General features: G+C 45.0%; 1 protein-coding gene across 3 annotated transcripts in view; it reads left to right on the forward strand.

Annotated features, from left to right (window-relative positions):
- The window catches only part of WWP2 (WW domain containing E3 ubiquitin protein ligase 2), a 179,958-nt gene that overhangs the window by 137,270 nt on the left and 24,540 nt on the right, over nucleotides 1–18,148 (forward strand). For all 3 annotated transcript variants that reach the window (XM_033218840.1, XM_033218841.1, XM_033218839.1), the window contains one exon: nucleotides 9,619–9,708. In XM_033218840.1, the coding sequence (XP_033074731.1) occupies nucleotides 9,619–9,708 (90 nt within the window). The remainder of the gene's footprint in view (nucleotides 1–9,618; nucleotides 9,709–18,148) is intronic.

Here is an 18,148-nt window from a genome sequence, read left to right on the forward strand (position 1 = left end):
TAATAATTTTAAATAGCCAAATCTGTAATCTTTTTCATGTGTCTTTCATGTTTGTCTAAAATTCTTCCCTACTCTGAAGTTATATAAAAATGTTACAAGCCACACTTGGTGGTTCATGCCTGTAACTTCAGCACTTTGGGAGGTTTAGGCAGGCAGATTGCTTGAGTCCAGAAGTTCAAGACCAGCCTGGACAGCAAAAGGTTAAAAATAATTTTTTAGAAGCTGGGTGCAGTGGCTCACGCCTGTAATCCCAGCACTTTTGGGTGACTGAAGCAGGAGGATTGCTTGAGCCCAGGAGTTCACAACCACCCTGGGAAATATGGCGAGACCCTGTCTCTATTTTTTAAAAAGAGAATTAAAAGGATTTTTTATAGATGCATATATTTTAATGTTGCCAACTTTTTTTTTTTCTTTGAGGTGGAGTCTTGCTCTGTCACCCAGGCTGGAGTGCAGTGGTGCAATCTCAGCTCACTGCAACCTCCACCTCCTTGACTCAAGCGACTCTCCTGCCTCAGCCTCCTGAGTAGCTGGGACTACAGGTGCGTGCCACCTTGTCTGGCTAATTTCTTGTATTTTTAGTAGAGACAGGGTTTCACCACGTTGACCAGGGTGGTCTCAAACCATTGACCTCAGGTGATCTACCCGCCTCGGCCTCCCAAAGTGCTGGGATTACAGGCGTGAGTCACTGTGCCTGGCCAGTGTTGCCAGCCTTTATGGAGGAGCTTTGGCAAAGATAAAAAAGATAGGAAGAAAGAGTTAATTCAGGAGCTTTGGTAGCTGCTCCCATGCCATCCTGTGTTTGGAAGGCATAAAGTGCTGGTTGTTGAGTTATTAAAAGCTTAGTGTGCTTAGATTTAAAGGCTAGTTCCTTATTTCAGGAAGGGTCCTTCGGGGAAGGACTGAGTTTAACACATTTCCCACCCAGTTTACAAAGGACCTACTGGAGCACTATACACAGTGCACAGGAGGTATGTTCCATTGCAGACAGATTTCTGACTCATAAAACAGCCTGAAAACATCCCTACAGAAGAAATACATCTTATGGTTCTCCCCGTAAGTGGCGAAAGCTTGGGGGAAGAATAGGACTTGGCTCAGAAACATTTATTATAGGAGCATAGAATAAGAACATGTGATTTTATGGCCGGGCGCGGTGGCTCAAGCCTGTAATCCCACCACTTTGGGAGGCCGAGACGGGCGGATCATGAGGTCAGGAGATCGAGACCATCCTGGCTAACACGGTGAAACCCTGTCTCTACTAAAAATACGAAGAAAAACTAGCTGGGCGAGGTGGCGGGCGCCTGTAGTCCCAGCTACTCGGGAGGCTGAGGCGGGAGAATGGCGTAAACCCGGGAGACGGTGCTTGCAGTGAGCTGAGATCTGGTCACTGCACTGCAGCCTGGGCGACAGAGCGAGACTCCGTCTCAAAAAAAAAAGAAAGAAAATGTGATTTTATGTAGCTTTTGCCTGTGGGGAGTTCAACTTCTGAAGAGGGAGCTTAAAGAATACTTGAGTACTTCCAGTGTATTCTTCCTAAGTTTAATTTTTGTCTAAGTAACCAGCAAGACATCTTTTCTTTAGGGTGTGAAAGGGTTCCGATGTGTTCTTACTTTCTTTTTTTTGAGATGGAGTCTCGCTCTGTCGCCCAGTCTGGAGTGCAGTGGTGTGATCTTGGCTCACTGCAAGCTCCGCCTCCTGGGTTCATGCCATTCTCCTGCTTCAGCCTCCTGAGTAACTGGGACTACAAGGCGCGTGTCCCCACACCCGGCTAATTTTTTTGTCTTTTTAGTAGAGACGGAGTTTCATGTGGTCTTATTTTCTAATTGTGAGAGTGGATTTTGATTGAGTTAGCTTTACTAATAATACCCAGTGCCTATGTCAATGAAAAGTAAGCAAATTAATGAATAATACAAGCTGATAATGCTCTTACCAAGACTGAAATTTGGAGCATTTTGGTATATCAATTTATAAGGGCCATTTGAAGAGAATTTCTGTTAGCCAGGTGTGGTGGCAAGTCCCTGTAATCCCAGCTACTTGGGAGCCTGAGGCAGGAGAATCACTTGAACCTGGGAGGTAGAGGTTACAATGAGTCAAGATTGCACCACTGCACTCCAGCCTGGGTGACAGAACGAGACTTTGCCTCTAAATAAATAAATAAATAGAGAATTTCTCTAATATTCACTTGAACTCTTTGCCCAGCTTTAATCCCTTTTAGCTTAATCCTATTCTTGGTGAAATGGTGATTCTCTTAGTGAATCTGACCAAGAAATATGGTGATCAGAATGGCTGATCACATACTGTAACAATGGGTAATTGAGCATTAATTTCCTGAAGACATATAGGAAACCTTTGACAGGAAAATGTGGTTCAGAAGACCAGACAATTTCCTTTCCGGTAACATGAGAGAGATGTTGATGTCGTTAAAATAATTAGATGGAGATACTTAGCCTTTAACCTGTTAAGATGGCAGTTGTTAGTGGATTGGGACATGGGGGTGGAACATGGTTCGTATACAACTGAAGCAAAGGCAGCTAACATCCATCAGAGCAAAGGTAATTTAGGGAAAAGAAAAAGTACCTAAGATTAATTGCAGTTGGAGACTGCTTTTAAAGTACTTTGAAGTACAAAGACCTCGTTAGTCCATGATCCAACCGAATGTTACTCATTGAAGGCCAAGGAGCAATGTGTTGGGTAGGGACTTAAAACAAGCTTGGTGCTTTGAACACTGTTCCTGAGAGCATCAATGGAAGCTATTGAGGGGGACAGGAGATGACCCACGTGACCAAGATGCAGTGTTGAAACCCATGGGTAGTTTGATTGAAAAGCCTTTTAATCTCAGTGTGAAGGAGTTGCTTATAAGGGACAGAAATGTAACCTCTGACAGGGATGTGCTGATGAAAAATTGATACCAGTGTCACTTTCTTGGCATGGGGGGACCAAACCAAGACAGTTGGAGGGAGGCTCCATCTATGTGGGTCAGTGGCCACTGAAGAGGAACAGGAATCAGGAGGCTCGTCTGGTTAGTGATAGAATCCACCGACTGTGCTGCGTGAATGAAGGGGAAAGATTTGTGTGAATTATGAATAGCCGTGCAGGTGAGGGAGGAGTGAGGTTCTGTGAGAAAGGGAAGAAGGTCAGGTCGTGGATCAGGGAGGACCCACAGGGACATTTAATCTGAGCAGGGGTCCAGTTGCAAAAGGGAAAAATGTAGATACCAAAAAAAGTGATGGAAGAAAGCTCTTGTTCCTCTGGTAACTATTCTTCTCGCTAAGCCAGTTGAGGGGGTTCATAGAAGGACATTGGGCTTTGTGGGACAATAATAGTCCCTGAAAGAGAGACTTTCATTTCCAGCATCAGCCGCGATCAAAGATGGAAGGGTGGGCCTCGTCTGGGTCTGTGTCCTCTGAAGAGCTGCTGAAACTGTTGAATATAAGGAAAGAGGACTCAGCACTGATTTCATTTCTGGCAGTGTGTGGGAATACCACTGTCAATTACAGACATTTATTTCATGGAATTTGAAGCGTTACCCTACCTTCATATTAAAACATTAGCCAAAGCGTAATCAATCAGTGTTTCTCTCCTTGTCTCAAATGAACATAAAAGATGTCAAAAGTGGAGACTGCTGATAATATGGAAGTTAAAATAATTTTTTGAATAGAGAAAAATGGCTGGGCGCGGTGGCTCACACCTATAATCCCAGCACTTTGGGAGGCTGAGGCGAGCAGATCACAAGGTCAGGCGATCAAGACCATCCTGGCCAACGTGGTGAAACTCCATCTCTACTAAAATACAAAAAAATTAGCCAGGTGTGGTGGCACATACCTCCTAGCCACTCAGGAGGCTGAGGCAGGGGAATCGCTTGAACCCCGGAGGTAGAGGTTGTAGTGAGCCGAGATTGCGCCATTGCACTCCAGCCTGGCGACGGAGCAAGAATCCATCTCAAAAAACAAAAGAAAAAGAAAAGAATGAAGAAAAATGTGTTTAAGTTTTGTTTTTAAACTGCAGTTGCTACTCTAACAGATATTTTGTCTTTAATAAAAGGGGCAGCCCCTCAAATATTAGAGTTTTCCAAATAGTGACTGAAAAATGAGCATACTAGTATTAGGGCTTTTGTGCCACAAAACTGCCCAAAGAACTGTTTTCAAGGAAGGGAAGGATGCAGCTAAATTCTTAGGGAGTGCTGGAGAGTTCTCAGCTACTTAAATCGCATTAGGAGCAGATGTTATAAAAGAGAGGCTTGCTGCCATTGGCGCTCAGCGCTTTCATTTTTTAATACTTACCCTTAAGCCAAATATCTTTCTCAGGACTTTCTTCATTTCCAAATTCAGATGAATTAAGAGGGTATCAGATTTGCTCCTCTGTTACCGAGCAGACAGAAGGTATTTGGAGAATTGCTGTGAAGCTACAGTATGTCGGCTGCCTTCTGTGCTAGAAGGCCCTGCCAAATCCCTGCAGATGGAACACCAGCCTCTTGAGCTGGCAATGTTGTTACTCCTTTGTCTGTAAATCAGAAGGGCATTCAGAGGGAGAAGATCTTTGACTATTCCTAGTGCATATTTTCTTTCTTTCTTTTTTTTTTGAGTTGGGGTCTGTTGCCTAGGCTGGAGTGCAGTGGTGTGATCATGGCTCACTGCAGCCTCCAACTCCTGGGCTCAAGTGATCCTTCTGCCTCAGTCTCTTGAGTAGGTATGATTACAGGTATATGCAAGCACATCTGCCTATTTTAAAACTTTTTTATAGAGATGGGATCTTGCTATGTTGCCCAAGCTGGTCCCAAACTCCTGGCTTCAAGTGATCCTCCTGCCTCACCTCTCAAAGTGCTGGTACTGCAGGCATGAGCCACTGTACCTGGCCCTAGTGTGCATTTTCATCTGACCACTTTTGCCAGATCCTGCCCTTTTGGTAAAATACTAAAGGGAATATGAAAGTCTCCCTTTTGCAGTGGGAGGAACCAGGGCATCTGGGTCAAATTCCCAGGATTCTCATCAGTCAGAGCCTTGAGCAGGAATGCCCAGGAGAGAAAACATCCCTAGGTGCTATTTAATGGTGTTTGCCATGTTAAATAAGTGAGCAAGAGGCCATTAGCCTGCGGCTGTCTCTGTACTTCAAGTTCTTACATAGCAAACTACAACCTAACTTACTACGTGAACCAACCAAAACCCAAATTAGGAGTGTATGTTTTTTGTAACAAATAGCTGGGTTTCACCCAGTCACAGCCAGGTGGCTGATCAGACCATGCCCAATTAAGGCAGATGCCCAGCTGTAGTCATTTAGATGATTTCTCTACCTTGCTTCCATGTTCAGCCTCTAAAGACTTGCCTCTAAAGACTGCTTGGCAGTGCTCTTTGAACCTCTCCTGGTTCTGAGTGCTGCCCAGTTCATGGATCATTCTTAAATAAACTTGGCTAAATTTATTTTGTCTAATGTTTGTCTTTAAACAGTAGGGCTCTGGTCCTTGACCAAGAGTTGTCCACTTTGGGGGGTATGTAGAACCTCCAGATCTCACTGTTCTTGGGGCCAGGCCTCGTAGTGGTGCAAAATGTGTACCTTCGTCCAGAAAATCAGATCTGAGCAGAGGGTTGTGATTAAAATGGAACCTAGAAATGAAGACTATGGACCCATTACAGGTGGAGCATTCCTGTGCTGAAATGCCCCCAAATCCAGAACTTTTTGAGTTCTGACATGATGCTTAAAGGAAATACTCAGTGGAGAATTTAGGATTTCAGGTTTTCAGATTAGGGATGTTCAGCTGGTATGTATTCTGCAGATGTTCCGAAATCTGAAAACAAAAGTCCAAAATCTGAAATACTTCTGGTCTCAAGCATCTAGAGAAGGGCCTACTCAACCTGTATAATTCCTCCCTAGTCATTTTGATCCTACCTCGATGCCAGTGCTAGGAAAGCTGCTCACTTTGAGATCCGCATTGGGAAGGCATCTGGCACATGGTGGCCATGTAGAAGAGCCCCTATAAATTTCAGTTCATCTTCCTTTTCTTCCCGTTCTTCCTTTCTGCAAAGCATGGTGAAATTCACAGGCTTGGGGGGCAGAGCTGAGTTTGAATCCCATTGAAGAGTTACATAGTTTCTCTGAGCCTCAGTTTCATCAGTGGTGATGATAATTCCACCTTAAAGGATGGAGGCAAGGATTGCATACATGGTGTAAGCCTGTAGCTCGTGGTAGATTCTCAGTGGTGATGGTGCCTCCTCTGCTTCTTCCTTACCTTGAAAACCTTATGTATCTGTTTCTTTCTTTTTTTTTTTTTTTTTTTTTGAGACTGAGTCTTGCTCTGTCTCCCAGGCTGGAGTGCAGTGGCATGATCTCGGCTCACTGCAAGCTCTGCCTCCCAGGTTCACGCCATTCTTCTGCCTCAGCCTCCCAAAGTAGCTGGGACTACAGGCGCCTGCCACCATGCCCGGCTAATTTTTTTATATTTTTAGTAGAGATGGGGTTTCACCATGTTAGCCAGGATGATCTCCATCTCCTGACCTCATGATCCGCCTACTTCAGCCTCCCAAAGTGCTGGGATTACAGGCGTGAGCTACTGTGCCTGGCCCTATGTATCTGTTTCTGGACTAGCTTCTGAGGGGCTGATCAGTGCAGTCCACTAACCAGACATCCCAGTTTTAATGAGAAATGGCATTAAGTATAGGTGATACCTATCAGTGTAGACACATCAGGCTTAATAGTAGAAGTTAGGACACTTTTGTTCATATACAGTTAGCTCTGCTGTAACATATGTGCCCCTAAAAGTCATCACGTGATGCAAAATTATGCAGTTAAAACACAGAAGGGCTAGGCACGTTGGTTTGTGATACTAGCACTTTGAGAGGCTGAAGTGGGAGGATTATTTGAGCCCAAAAGTTCAAGGCCAGCCTGGGCAAAGCAAGACCCCATGTCTACAAAATAAAAAGATTAGCTAGGCCTGGTGGCACGCACTTGTTTCCCTAGCTACTTGGGAGGCTGAGGCAGTGGTATCACTTGAACCCAAGAATCAGAGGCTGCAGTGAACTGTGATCACACCACCGCACTCCAGCTTGGGCAACAGAGCAAGACTCTGTCTTTAAAAAAATAAAAAGAAAAATATGTTAAGAGGATAAAAACCACAGGGCTTATGGGGAAAAATGAGTAGGACGTACTGCTAAAAAAGTTTGTCAGTGACATATTAAAAAAAATAGGAACCTAATAATGATAGCAGTTTTACACGTGTTAAATGATTACGAAATAGATAACACTACAGTAAATATGGCATTTTCTCTTGAGAAGACCTGAAGTTTGCTTGTGGAAGCAGGTGTCAGAAGTTGGACCTTGTGAGTATTACTGTGAACTGGTGCATGGAGGGCTGTCTGAAATCAGATGGGAGTTGTAACTCCAGATGTTGATGGTATAACCTATTAATACACTGTAAACTGAGGAGGCTGCTAGATACCTGTGGGTTTTGTATATTCTTGTGTCACTCAGTTTAGCTGGGGGAAGTTTTCTGTGTTCATTAGTGTTTCTCACAGACAAAATCATGCATAAGCAAACAGAATTCCCATTATGCTCACATTGTCCGCTTCTCTGTATCAATAGCGTTGGAACAGATTTGCATTTTTAAAACAAGCATTACAGCAGAACTGACTGTAGTAGCTTCCCAGAAAAGGTCAATTTCTCCTAGACAGTACCCAAAAGTAGAAGTAAATAAATTCAGTGTAAAACATAAAGGCCTGCAGTACCATTAATATCCTTGAGAAAGTGGTAAGCATTATATAAATACATTTTTACATCCTTTATATATAGGTTAGTATGTTCTGGGGAAGTAGAGTTATTGTCAGACTTCATGCAAATAACAGGAGTGTGGGGAATGTGTGGTCCTTGGCTGTATTTTGTGCTGATCAGGCTTGTGTATTATCTCTGAATCACCTGCTACTTCGGCATTCTTTCAGTAGTGCAGATGAGCCACCCTCAGCACCTTGAGCTTATATTAGCTTACAAACAGACTTGACTTCATCATAGGTGGAGCAGTATAAAATAACAATATGTTGTGTTTCTGTCTTCACCCAGATCTCTTTTAAGATACTCTGTAAATGAATCCTGTATTACAAAAATAAATGTGAGCATGAATATATATGATGCTCGGAGAACAGGGTAGTCATAGAACCTGACTTTAAGCCGGGTGCGGTGGCTCACTCCTATAATCCCAGCACTTTGGGAGGCCAAGGTGGGCGGATCTTCTGCTTGAGCTCAGGAGTTCCAGACCAGCCTTGGCAACATGGTGAGATCCGTCTCTATCAAAAATTAAAAAATAAAAATAGCTGGGCATGGTGATGTGTGCCTGTATTCCCAGCTACTTGGGAGATTGAGGTGGGAGGATTGCTTGAGCCTGGGAGGTGGTGGCTGCAGTGAGCTGAGATTGCACCACTGCACTTCAGCCTGGGCAATAGAGTGAGACCCTGTCTCATTGAAAAAATAAAGAATCTTGAAGTGCAGTGGTGCAAGCTCAGCTCACTGCAGCCTCCACCTCCCAGGCTCAAGCAATCCTCCCACCTCAATCTCCCAAGTAGCTGGGACTACAGGCACACATCACCATGCCCAGCTATTTTTATTTTTAAATTTTTGGGTGGATCACAACGTCAGGAGATTGAGACCATCCTGGCTAACCCAGTGAAACCCCATCTCTGCTAAAAAATACAAAAAACTAGCCGGGCGAGGTGGCGGTCACCTGTAGTCCCAGCTACTCGGGAGGCTGAGGCAGGAGAATGGCGTAAACCCGGGAGGCGGAGCTTGCAGTGAGCTGAGATCCGGCCACCGCATTCCAGCCTGGGTGACAGAGCGAGACTCCATCTCAAAAAAAAACCAAAAAAAAAAAAAAAAAAGAATCTGTGACTTTAACAGGTTGGGTAGACGAACAAGGCTGGAGGGCCTATAGATGATCTTTTGGAGGGGTCTGTAAAACCCAGAAATTACAATACAAATTTTTGTCATAAGTGCATTTTGAAGGGAAAGGGTCCTCAGCTTTCATCATGTTTCCAAAGGGACCTTTGATTGTGAAATGGTGGAGAAATGCTAATTTTTTAAAAAAAATCCATGGAAGACGGGCGGATCACGAGGTTAGGAGATCGAGACCATCCTGGCTAACATGGTGAAACCCCGTCTCTACTAAAAAATACAAAAAAACTAGCCGGGCGACGTGGCGGGCGCCTTAGTCCCAGCTGCTTGGGAGGCTGAGGCAGGAGAATGGCGTAAACCCGGGAGGCGGAGCTTGCAGTGAGCTGAGACCCGGCCACTGCACTCCAGCCTGGGCGGCAGAGCAAGACTCCGTCTCAAAAAAAAAAAAAAAAAAAAAAAAAAATCCATGGAATATATATTCCTACGGGTCATTTAGGGAAATTTAGAGTGATCTATAGTGGATGCTGGTCTATTGATTCCATACAGGGGAGCTATTATAGTTTCTTCAAGAATCACTTCTGGCTGGCACCCTCAGCCACGCAGGAACGGGCTTCACCATTGGGTCAACCTCACATGTCATCTTTGATGCTTCCTGTAAATTAGCGACATGAGTGGTGAGGGTCTTCCTTTCTAACAGGGGCCTATGCCTTTCCTTTCCACTGTGTGTCTCATGCTACCCTTGACTTCATTTTTCAGATGGGAACAGCGAGAGCTGCCCAATGGACGCGTCTATTATGTTGACCACAATACCAAGACCACCACCTGGGAGCGGCCCCTTCCTCCGGGGTAAGTCATCACCTGAGAAGACCTGAGACTCTCGAACTGACACCATGAGTCACCCAATGGCTTCTTGAAATGGTCCCTTTCTGCAGAGGTAGCATAGCACAGTGACGTTTATTCCGGGTCACTTGATTGCTTTTCCTATCCACTTGCCTTAATATTGCTCCCATGTCTTAGGACATACTAGAATTATTAGAGGATCTCTGGGAAACAAAAGGCACATGGGAGGCCAAGATAGAACGTTGATGCGTTTCACCGTACCCTGTGCCCAGCCTGTCCCTAAAGGCAGAGTGCTTCTCATTCGGCAGGGCTTTGTGAGAATGCCGCCAAGGTATCCAAAACCAAAGGATGAGAGCGGCTTCCAAGACAGGGAAGACTGTCCAAGTTCAAGGAGAAGGGATTTGGTTCCCTGTCTGCCAGGGACAGAAAGTTCTTTCCACATGTGTCTCCTGGTCCCAAGAGCTTTTAAAAGGGAATGTATTCTGCTTCAAGAAAGAATCACCTCCCAGTAAAGTAGCCATGAAGCGCTCCTGTATAAAATATACATACTTCCCCCTGCCCTGAGTTTGTGGAGGGAAAGGCTGTCGGAAGTGGGGACTCTCAGGAGAGCCCACGTGGCTTGTTTGGTTCAGCTGTCAGGAGTGTGCCACACACATCCCACCTCATCTTCTGGTCCCATAATTCTCCATGGATGGGCTGCTTTTAGCTCCAGTTTTCCAGTAGAATGCTTGAGTTATCCTTTTTTCTGTACCTCCTGGAGGATGAAACTCATAACCTGTCATCATCAGTGCTCACTCTGTTTTCCACTTTGACTTGAAGTCAAATAAGTTACCAAAGTTAAACATGGACTTCTCAAATTAAATAAATAAATAAATAAGAATAAAAAATAAAAACAGGTTGAGCGTTTTGCTGTGAAAATTATGAAAATGTTCTTATTATTATGGAAAATTTCAAATAGATATAGAGAGAATAATATTACAAACCCCCACATACTCAACATTTAGCTTCAGAAATTATCAAGTCATAGCGGGTTTTGTTTCATCTGTACAAACTAGTCGGCACACTATGATGGCCTGTGGCAAAAGCCAGCCCTCTGACTGTTTCTGTAAATAAGGTTTTATTGGAACACAGCCACACATATTTGTTGACTTACTGTTTTTGGCTGCTTTTGTACTTCATTGGCAGAGTTGAGTAATTGCAGCAGACTCTATGGCTTGCAAATCCTAAAATAATTACTTTGGCCCTTTATAGAAAAAATTTGCTAGCTCCTGATCTGTTACCCTCCGCCCATCCCCGACGCCCTGATCTAGGTAATTTTGAGGCAAATCCCAAACACAAACACAAACACATCATTTTTCCGTGTCTCAGTATATATTTCTAAAACATATTCTTTTATTAAAAGTAAAGCTCCAATATCATTAGCGGTGTTTTGTTTATATTATCAAATACCCAGTCAATATTTGACTTTCTATAATTGTGTCACAAATTAAACATTGACTTTAACAGTATGTATTACACACTTGTACTTTGTGTACTTTATAACATGCACTTTAAAACAGCAGGAGCTCTGTGTATTGTGGCTTTTTTTTTTTTTTTAGACGGAGTCTCGCTCTGTTGCCCAGGCCGGAGTGCAGTGGTGCGGTCTCCGGCTCACTGCAACCTCCACCTCCTGGATTCAAGTGATTCTCCTGTCTCAGCCTCCTGAGTAGCTGGGATTACAGGCGCCCACCACTATGCCCAACTGATTTTTTGTATTTTTAGTAGAGGCAGGGTTTCACCATTTTGACCAGGCTGGTCTTGAACTCCTGACCTTATGATTCGCCTGCCTCGGCCTCCCAAAGTGCTAGGATTACAGGCGTGAGACACCGCGCGCAGCCTACTGTGGCTTCTTCTTAACCTCACTGGTCTAGGAGGGACGTAGGCCTTGACCCAATGAGCATTTGCATGGAATTTAAGTAAAGATATTCAGTGATATCTTCTAAGGACGACTGGGGACTTGCTCTCCTCCAGGTGTTGAGGTGGGACACTACTAATCAAGCTGTCTTATTTCCAGGGTAGTTTTCGTGTTTTCCTGGGAGATGGCTCACCTGTACACCCTGCATAGCTTATTAGTTCTTCCTGAGTTTTAGATCAAGAACTTCGATCCTCTAGCTCTCATTTCTGCTCTGTAATCACAGGGGATCCAGAGAGAACAGAATGAATGCTTAAGCTTTCATTTCTCATTAATGGCAGAAGTCCTGCCTCCAGGGAAGTATTAACCATGATGAAAACAATTTTGAAACTACAGATGGAGCCATGATCTCTACAGACCTGGTCCCCGGGGAGCAAGATTGAACCAACGATTCACTTTATCATGGCCATCCCTGTATAGGAAACCCACAGGAAACTCGTATGAGAATGGGTCCTTCTATCCAGGAGCAATAAGTATTGGACCTAGTAGCTCAGGGTCACATTTGCTCATCAGTCACTCTTAAGCAATGCTCAGACCTGAGGTAAGCAAAGAGTGATCACTGCGAAACAGCAGGATTGAGGAGGCCTCACAGAGGGAAGTGGCTCCAACTCTTGCAGGAAGATGATCCAGGTTGGGGGGACAGTGGAGGTGGCTGCCTGCATGTGGGAATGGAAAGGATATGTTTGGGGAAGGATGCATGGGGCGGTTATGCTGGAGTGGAAGGGTTGTATGAAGTAGAGATGCTCAGAGTGTGCCCAGAGGGGCTCTGAGGTTTGGGGAAGATGCCCACTGGAGCCAAAGTGGGTGGAAGGGCTGACTGGGCCTCCAGTCACTGTTCTGCACAATATTTCAACTGAAATAAAGAGTGCAGTCGTGCTGCTTAGAAGAAGAAATCCACCACAGCAGAGCACTTGTAGTTAAACATGTGGCTTGAACATGTGTTCATTTCTGTTCTTCCTGAAAACCCACTAAAATAGTAATAAAGGTATTAAAAAGGCATAAACCTTCAACAGTAAAGGAATGGAGGAGGAGAAACAGCATATGGGAGATGTTAATCAAAGTTTAGTTTCTGGTAGATAAATGGCAGAGCCGAGAGAACTGAAACCCACACCTGCAGGATGAGGAATCCACCAAGAAGCTAGCTGATTTGCACCATGGAGCCCTGGAAAGCCTCAGCATTTAGAGGCACCAAGGATGGGTGTGGAATGAGATTAAAACCTTGGCTGGGCACGGTGGCTCACGCCTGTAATCCCAGCACTTTGGGAGGCCGAGGCGGGTGGATCACGAGGTCAGGAGATTGCGACCATCCTGGCTAACACGGTGAAACCCCATCTCTGCTAAAAATACAAAAAGATTAGCCAGGCATGGTGGCACACACCTGTAGTCCCAGCTACTTGGGAGGCTGAGGCAGGAGAATTGCCTGAACCCGAGAGGTGGAGGTTGCAGTGAGCTGAGATTGTACCACTGCACTACAGCCTGGGCAACAGAGCAAGACTCCATCTCAAACAAACAAACAAACAAAAACCTCATTGGTTTGAGATCAGTGGGAAGATAAGTTGGAAGTTTGTGCAGGGAGTTAGATTCACACACACACACACACACAGCCTCATGCCTGCCTCTGACATTGAGAAGCTGCAGAGAGAGCGGGAGGACCAGGTCTGAGGACACAAACTATAGCTGAAGGCCAGGATGAACTCAGAAACGAGATTAAATGTGGATGGTATCTCCATTCCCCAGGCTGAAAATTGGAGGGTAGTTTTGTTTGTTTGTTTGTTTTTGCTGGGGAAAGTGGTCAGCCTAAGAGAAAGAAACATAGATTGTGATATTTGGGAACCTTCTAGTGAAATAGCTGAGACTCTTCCTGGTCACTCTATAGTCTGTGGCCCCCAGCTGAGGATACAGAACTTAGTCAGTGTTTTAGTGGCTCACTGTTAAAAGTGACTGAACACAGCTGGGCGTGGTGGCTCACACCTGTAATAGTAGAACTTCCAGAAGCCAAGGCGGGAGGAACACTCGAGTCCAGGAGTTCGAGACTAGCATAGGCAACATAGGGAGAACCAGTCTCTACGAAAAAGAAAATAATAATTTTTTTTTTGAGACAGAATTTTTGCTCTTGTTGCCCAGACTGGAGTGCAGTGGCACAATCTTGGCTCACTGCAACCTCCACCTCCCAGGTTCAAGTGATTCTCCTGCCTCAGCCTCCAAAGTAGTTGGGGTTATAGGCACATGCCACCATGCGCAGCTAATTTTTGCAACTTTTTTTTTTTCGGTAGAGATTAGTAGAGATGGGGTTTCACCATGTTGGCCTGGCCAGTTGGCTGGTCTCGAACTCCTGACATCAGGTGAGCCACCTGTTTCAGCCTCCCACAGTGCTGGGATTACAGACGTGAGCCACCACGCCTGGCCAAAACAAAAAAAAATTTAAATTAGCTGAGTGTGGTGATGTGCGCCTGTGTTCCCAGCTACTCGGGAGGCTGAGGTGGGAGAATCACTTGGGCCTGGAAGGTTGAGGCTGCAGTGAGCCGTGATTGTGCCACTGCACTCCAGCCTGGGTGACGGAGCAAGACCCTGTCTCCAAAAATGATAATAATAAATAAAAATAAATGTGACCAAACAGCCAAAGATTAGCAGACAGAAAAAAGAGACTTGGTGAAAAGAATATAGGAAGCTGAAAAACAACTTTGGAAAGGAAAATCAAATTATAATTGATATCCTCAAAGATTTGGAAGAAAATAATAGCATCTGTGCAACAAGAACAGGAGGCCGTGAAATGGATCAGGCAGAAAGCAAGAGCTTTTAGAAATTAATATATATGACAACAGAAATGAAAAATTCAGTAGAATTGTTGAAAGATAAATTTGGGCCAGGCACGGTGGCTCATGTCTGTAATCCCAGCACTTTGGGAGAGCGAGGCAGGTGGGTCACCTGAGGTCAGAAGTTTGAGACCAGCCTGGCCAACATGGTAAAACTCCATCTCTACCAAAAATACAAAAAATGTGCCAGGCGTGGTGGTGCATGCCTGTAATCCCAGCTACTCGGGAGGCTTAGGCAGGAGAATCGCTTGAACCCAGGAGGCGGAAGTTGTAGTGAGCCAAGATGACGCCATTGCACTCCAGCCTGGGGTGACAGAGTGAGACTCTGTCTCAAAAAAAAAAAAAAAATTTGGAGATGAGAAGATGTGACCAAGGCATTCAACATCTGAAGAATAGTTCTTTAGCAAGAACTTGCTGAATAACAAGAAAGAACAGAGAAACAGGCAATAGGAAATGATTAGAAAAGAAAATTGCCAGGACTCAAGTATCCAGATTCAAACAGCTCACCACATGCCTAGCCCAGAGGATAAAAAAAGACTCACCCCAAGGCTCATCTGATTGAATTTCCAAGTGTCAAGAGACAACCTCAGAACTTCCAGAGGGAAAAAACAGAGTACCTAGAAAGGGTCAGGAACCAAGAGTGCCATCCTTCTTCTCAACGGCTGTAGAGCAGGACCTTCACAACTCCGATGGAAAATGATTTCCTGCTGGGCGCAGTGGCTCAAACGTCTAATCCCAGCACTTTGGGAGGCCAAGGCAGGAGGATCGTTTGAGTCCAGCAGTTCAAGACCAGCCTGGGCAACATAGTGAGACACTGTCTTTTCGAAAAACAAAAAATTAGCCCAGCATGGTGGTGTGTGCTTGTAGTCCTAGCTATTTGGGAGGCTGAGGTGGGAGGATCACTTGAACTGGGAGGTCGAGGCTGCAGTGAGCTATGATCATGCCATTGCATTCCAGCCTGGGCAACAGAGCAAGACCCTTTCTCAAACAAAAAAGAAAATGATTTCCTGTCTAGAAATCAACTTTGAGTTATTTTTTTTTTTTTTTTTTTTTGAGGCGGTGTCTCGCTCTGTCGCCCGGACTGGAGTGCAGTGGCCGGATCTCAGCTCACTGCAAGCTCCGCCTCCCGGGTTCACGCCATTCTCCTGCCTCAGCCTCCCGAGCAGCTGGGACTACAGGCGCCCGCCACCTCGCCCGGCTAGTTTTTTGTATTTTTTAGTAGAGACGGGGTTTCACCGTGTTAGCCAGGATGGTCTCGATCTCCTGACCTCGTGATCCGCCCGTCTCGGCCTCCCAAAGTGCTGGGATTACAGGCTTGAGCCACCGCACCCGGCCTACTTTGAGTTATTTTAACATTTGAATGTGAGAGTAGAAATAAAGGCATCTTCAGACATTCTGGGCTTCAAAAAATTAACCTTGATACGTCCTTTCTCGGAAGCTACTCCATGATTTATCCCACCAAATCCCACCAGGAAGCCAAGAAAGAAGAATGAATGGGATGCAAGACACAGAGAACTTAACCCCAAGGCTGTGGAATCTCCCAGGAGGAGGAGAAGGGAAGGCGAGTCAGGTCAAGGACACAGAGCAGGTGTAAGGTGGAAACACAACTGTCCACGTCAGATAAGGGAGAGATGTGGCCGAGAGAGGAAGGTCACTGCCAGGCCACCTGTCCCGTCTGAGAATCTGGGGATGCATCAGTGATAGGCTCTTGAAAACCACACAGAAGACAACAAGGACATTCTTACCTCCAGAAAAAAGAAAAAAGTTGTTACAAGTAAGGAAATATACTTACAGTATTCTACATCATCATAATCCAACCCTGAATATTGATTTAATGGTGATTTTCCATATTGAGGGGACGAGGGGAGGAGATAGCTGAGGGATGGAATACAATACCTACATCCTCATTCCTCATCTTTGGTAGTGGAAAGTCCATAAGCGATAGCAAATAGAGCCAAAAAAACAAAACAAAACAAAACAAAAACAAGAAATCAAATCATGAGCCAGGCTTGGTGGTGCACACCTGAGACTACCCAGCTACTCAGGAAGCTGAAGCTGGAGGATAGCTCCAGCCCAGCAGTTCAAATCCAGTTTGGGGAACATAGTGAGGCCCTGTCTCTGTATTAAAGGAAAGACAAAAAGCAATGAAATAGACATGTTATTTAGAGACACAGATGTACACATATACTAGTAGAAGCAATTGAAAGTTGAAAGTGGTTGTCCTTGGGGAACAGGAGTCAGCAATGGGGCAAGAGCACGTGGTTTTTCATGATATTCCCTGCAGTCCTGTTTGTGTTTCAAAACTATATACATATGGCTTCGGGCCAGGTGCAGAGGCTCACACCTGTAATCCCAGCACTTTGGGAGGCTGAGGCGAGAGGATTGCTTGAGCCCAGGAGTTTGAGACTAGCCTGAGCAACACGGGGAGACTCCCATGTCTACAACAATTTTTTAAAAAAAAACTAGTTGAGTGTGGTGGTGCATTCCTGTGGTCCCAGCTACTCAGGAGACTGAGGTGGAGGATTGCTTAAGTCTGGGAGGTGAGGCTGCAGTGAGCCATGATCCTACTACTATACTCCAGCCTGGGGTAGACAAATTACGAGAAAGCTAGGAAGGTTCCAGATTTTTGTGAGTCTTGCATACTTGCTAAAGGATTTTGACTCAAGGGCAGTGGAGAGTCAATTGAAGTGTTGTTGTTGTTGTTGTTGTTTTGAGACAGGATCTCACTCTGTTGCCCAGGCTGGAGTGCAGCAGCATAACCATAGTTCACTGTAGCCTTGACCTTCCAGGCTCAAGCAGTCCTCCCGCCTCAGCCGCCCAAGTAGCTGGGACCAAGGGCACACACTCCACCACCCCCAGCTAATTTTTAAAAAATATTTTTGTTAAAAAAGAAATATATATATATATATATATTTGTAGAGATGGGGGTCTCCCTCTGTTGCCTTGGCTGGTCAATTGAGGTTTTTGAGCAGGAGTATGACCCAAGGGCTCAGTCTAGTGGGTTACTCTGATGGCTGTTTATAGGCTGGATAGAGTGGGGAGGTTAATTCCAGGGTAGGTACAGTAGCCCAGGGGTGAGGTGATACAGATCTGGACATAGGAATGGAAAATGGAAAGCCAGGGGCAGGGAGACAGTGAAAAAGCAGTAGTCAGGCTGAGTGATTGACTGATAGCAGTGGGAATGATGTTGGCCTGGTTTCATCCCTGGGAGGAGAACTGACACGAGGAAACTGAGGAAAGACCTCGGTGTGGGGAGAGAGCTGTGGCATTCAATTGAATGAAGGGTGACAGCCAGTCATGAAGGTGAGGCACTCCAGCAGGCAGAATCCAGACAAAACCTGGGAACTGACTGTGGGTCCTAGGAACCACTTGAGGGAAAACCATTTTTAGGGAGGCCTTGAGTTAAAAAAAAAAAAAAAAAAAAAATAATAATAATCATTGAGGCCAGGTGCAGTGGCTCACGCCTGTAATCTCAGCACTTTGGGAGGCTGAGGTGGGAGGATCTTTTGAGTCCAGGAGTTCAAGACCAGTCTCATGGTGAAACTCCATCTCCACTAAAAATATAAACAGTGAGACTCTGTTTCAAAACAAAACAAAACCAAAGACCATACAACATGTTTTCATTGGCACCTTATATCAGGAGAGTTTCAGTTGCAGGTAACAAAAGTTATTATCAAAGTTG

This window comes from Trachypithecus francoisi, unplaced genomic scaffold, assembly GCF_009764315.1.
Source record: "Trachypithecus francoisi isolate TF-2019V2 unplaced genomic scaffold, Tfra_2.0 Lachesis_group10, whole genome shotgun sequence".
NCBI classification, from domain to species: domain Eukaryota; kingdom Metazoa; phylum Chordata; class Mammalia; order Primates; family Cercopithecidae; genus Trachypithecus; species Trachypithecus francoisi.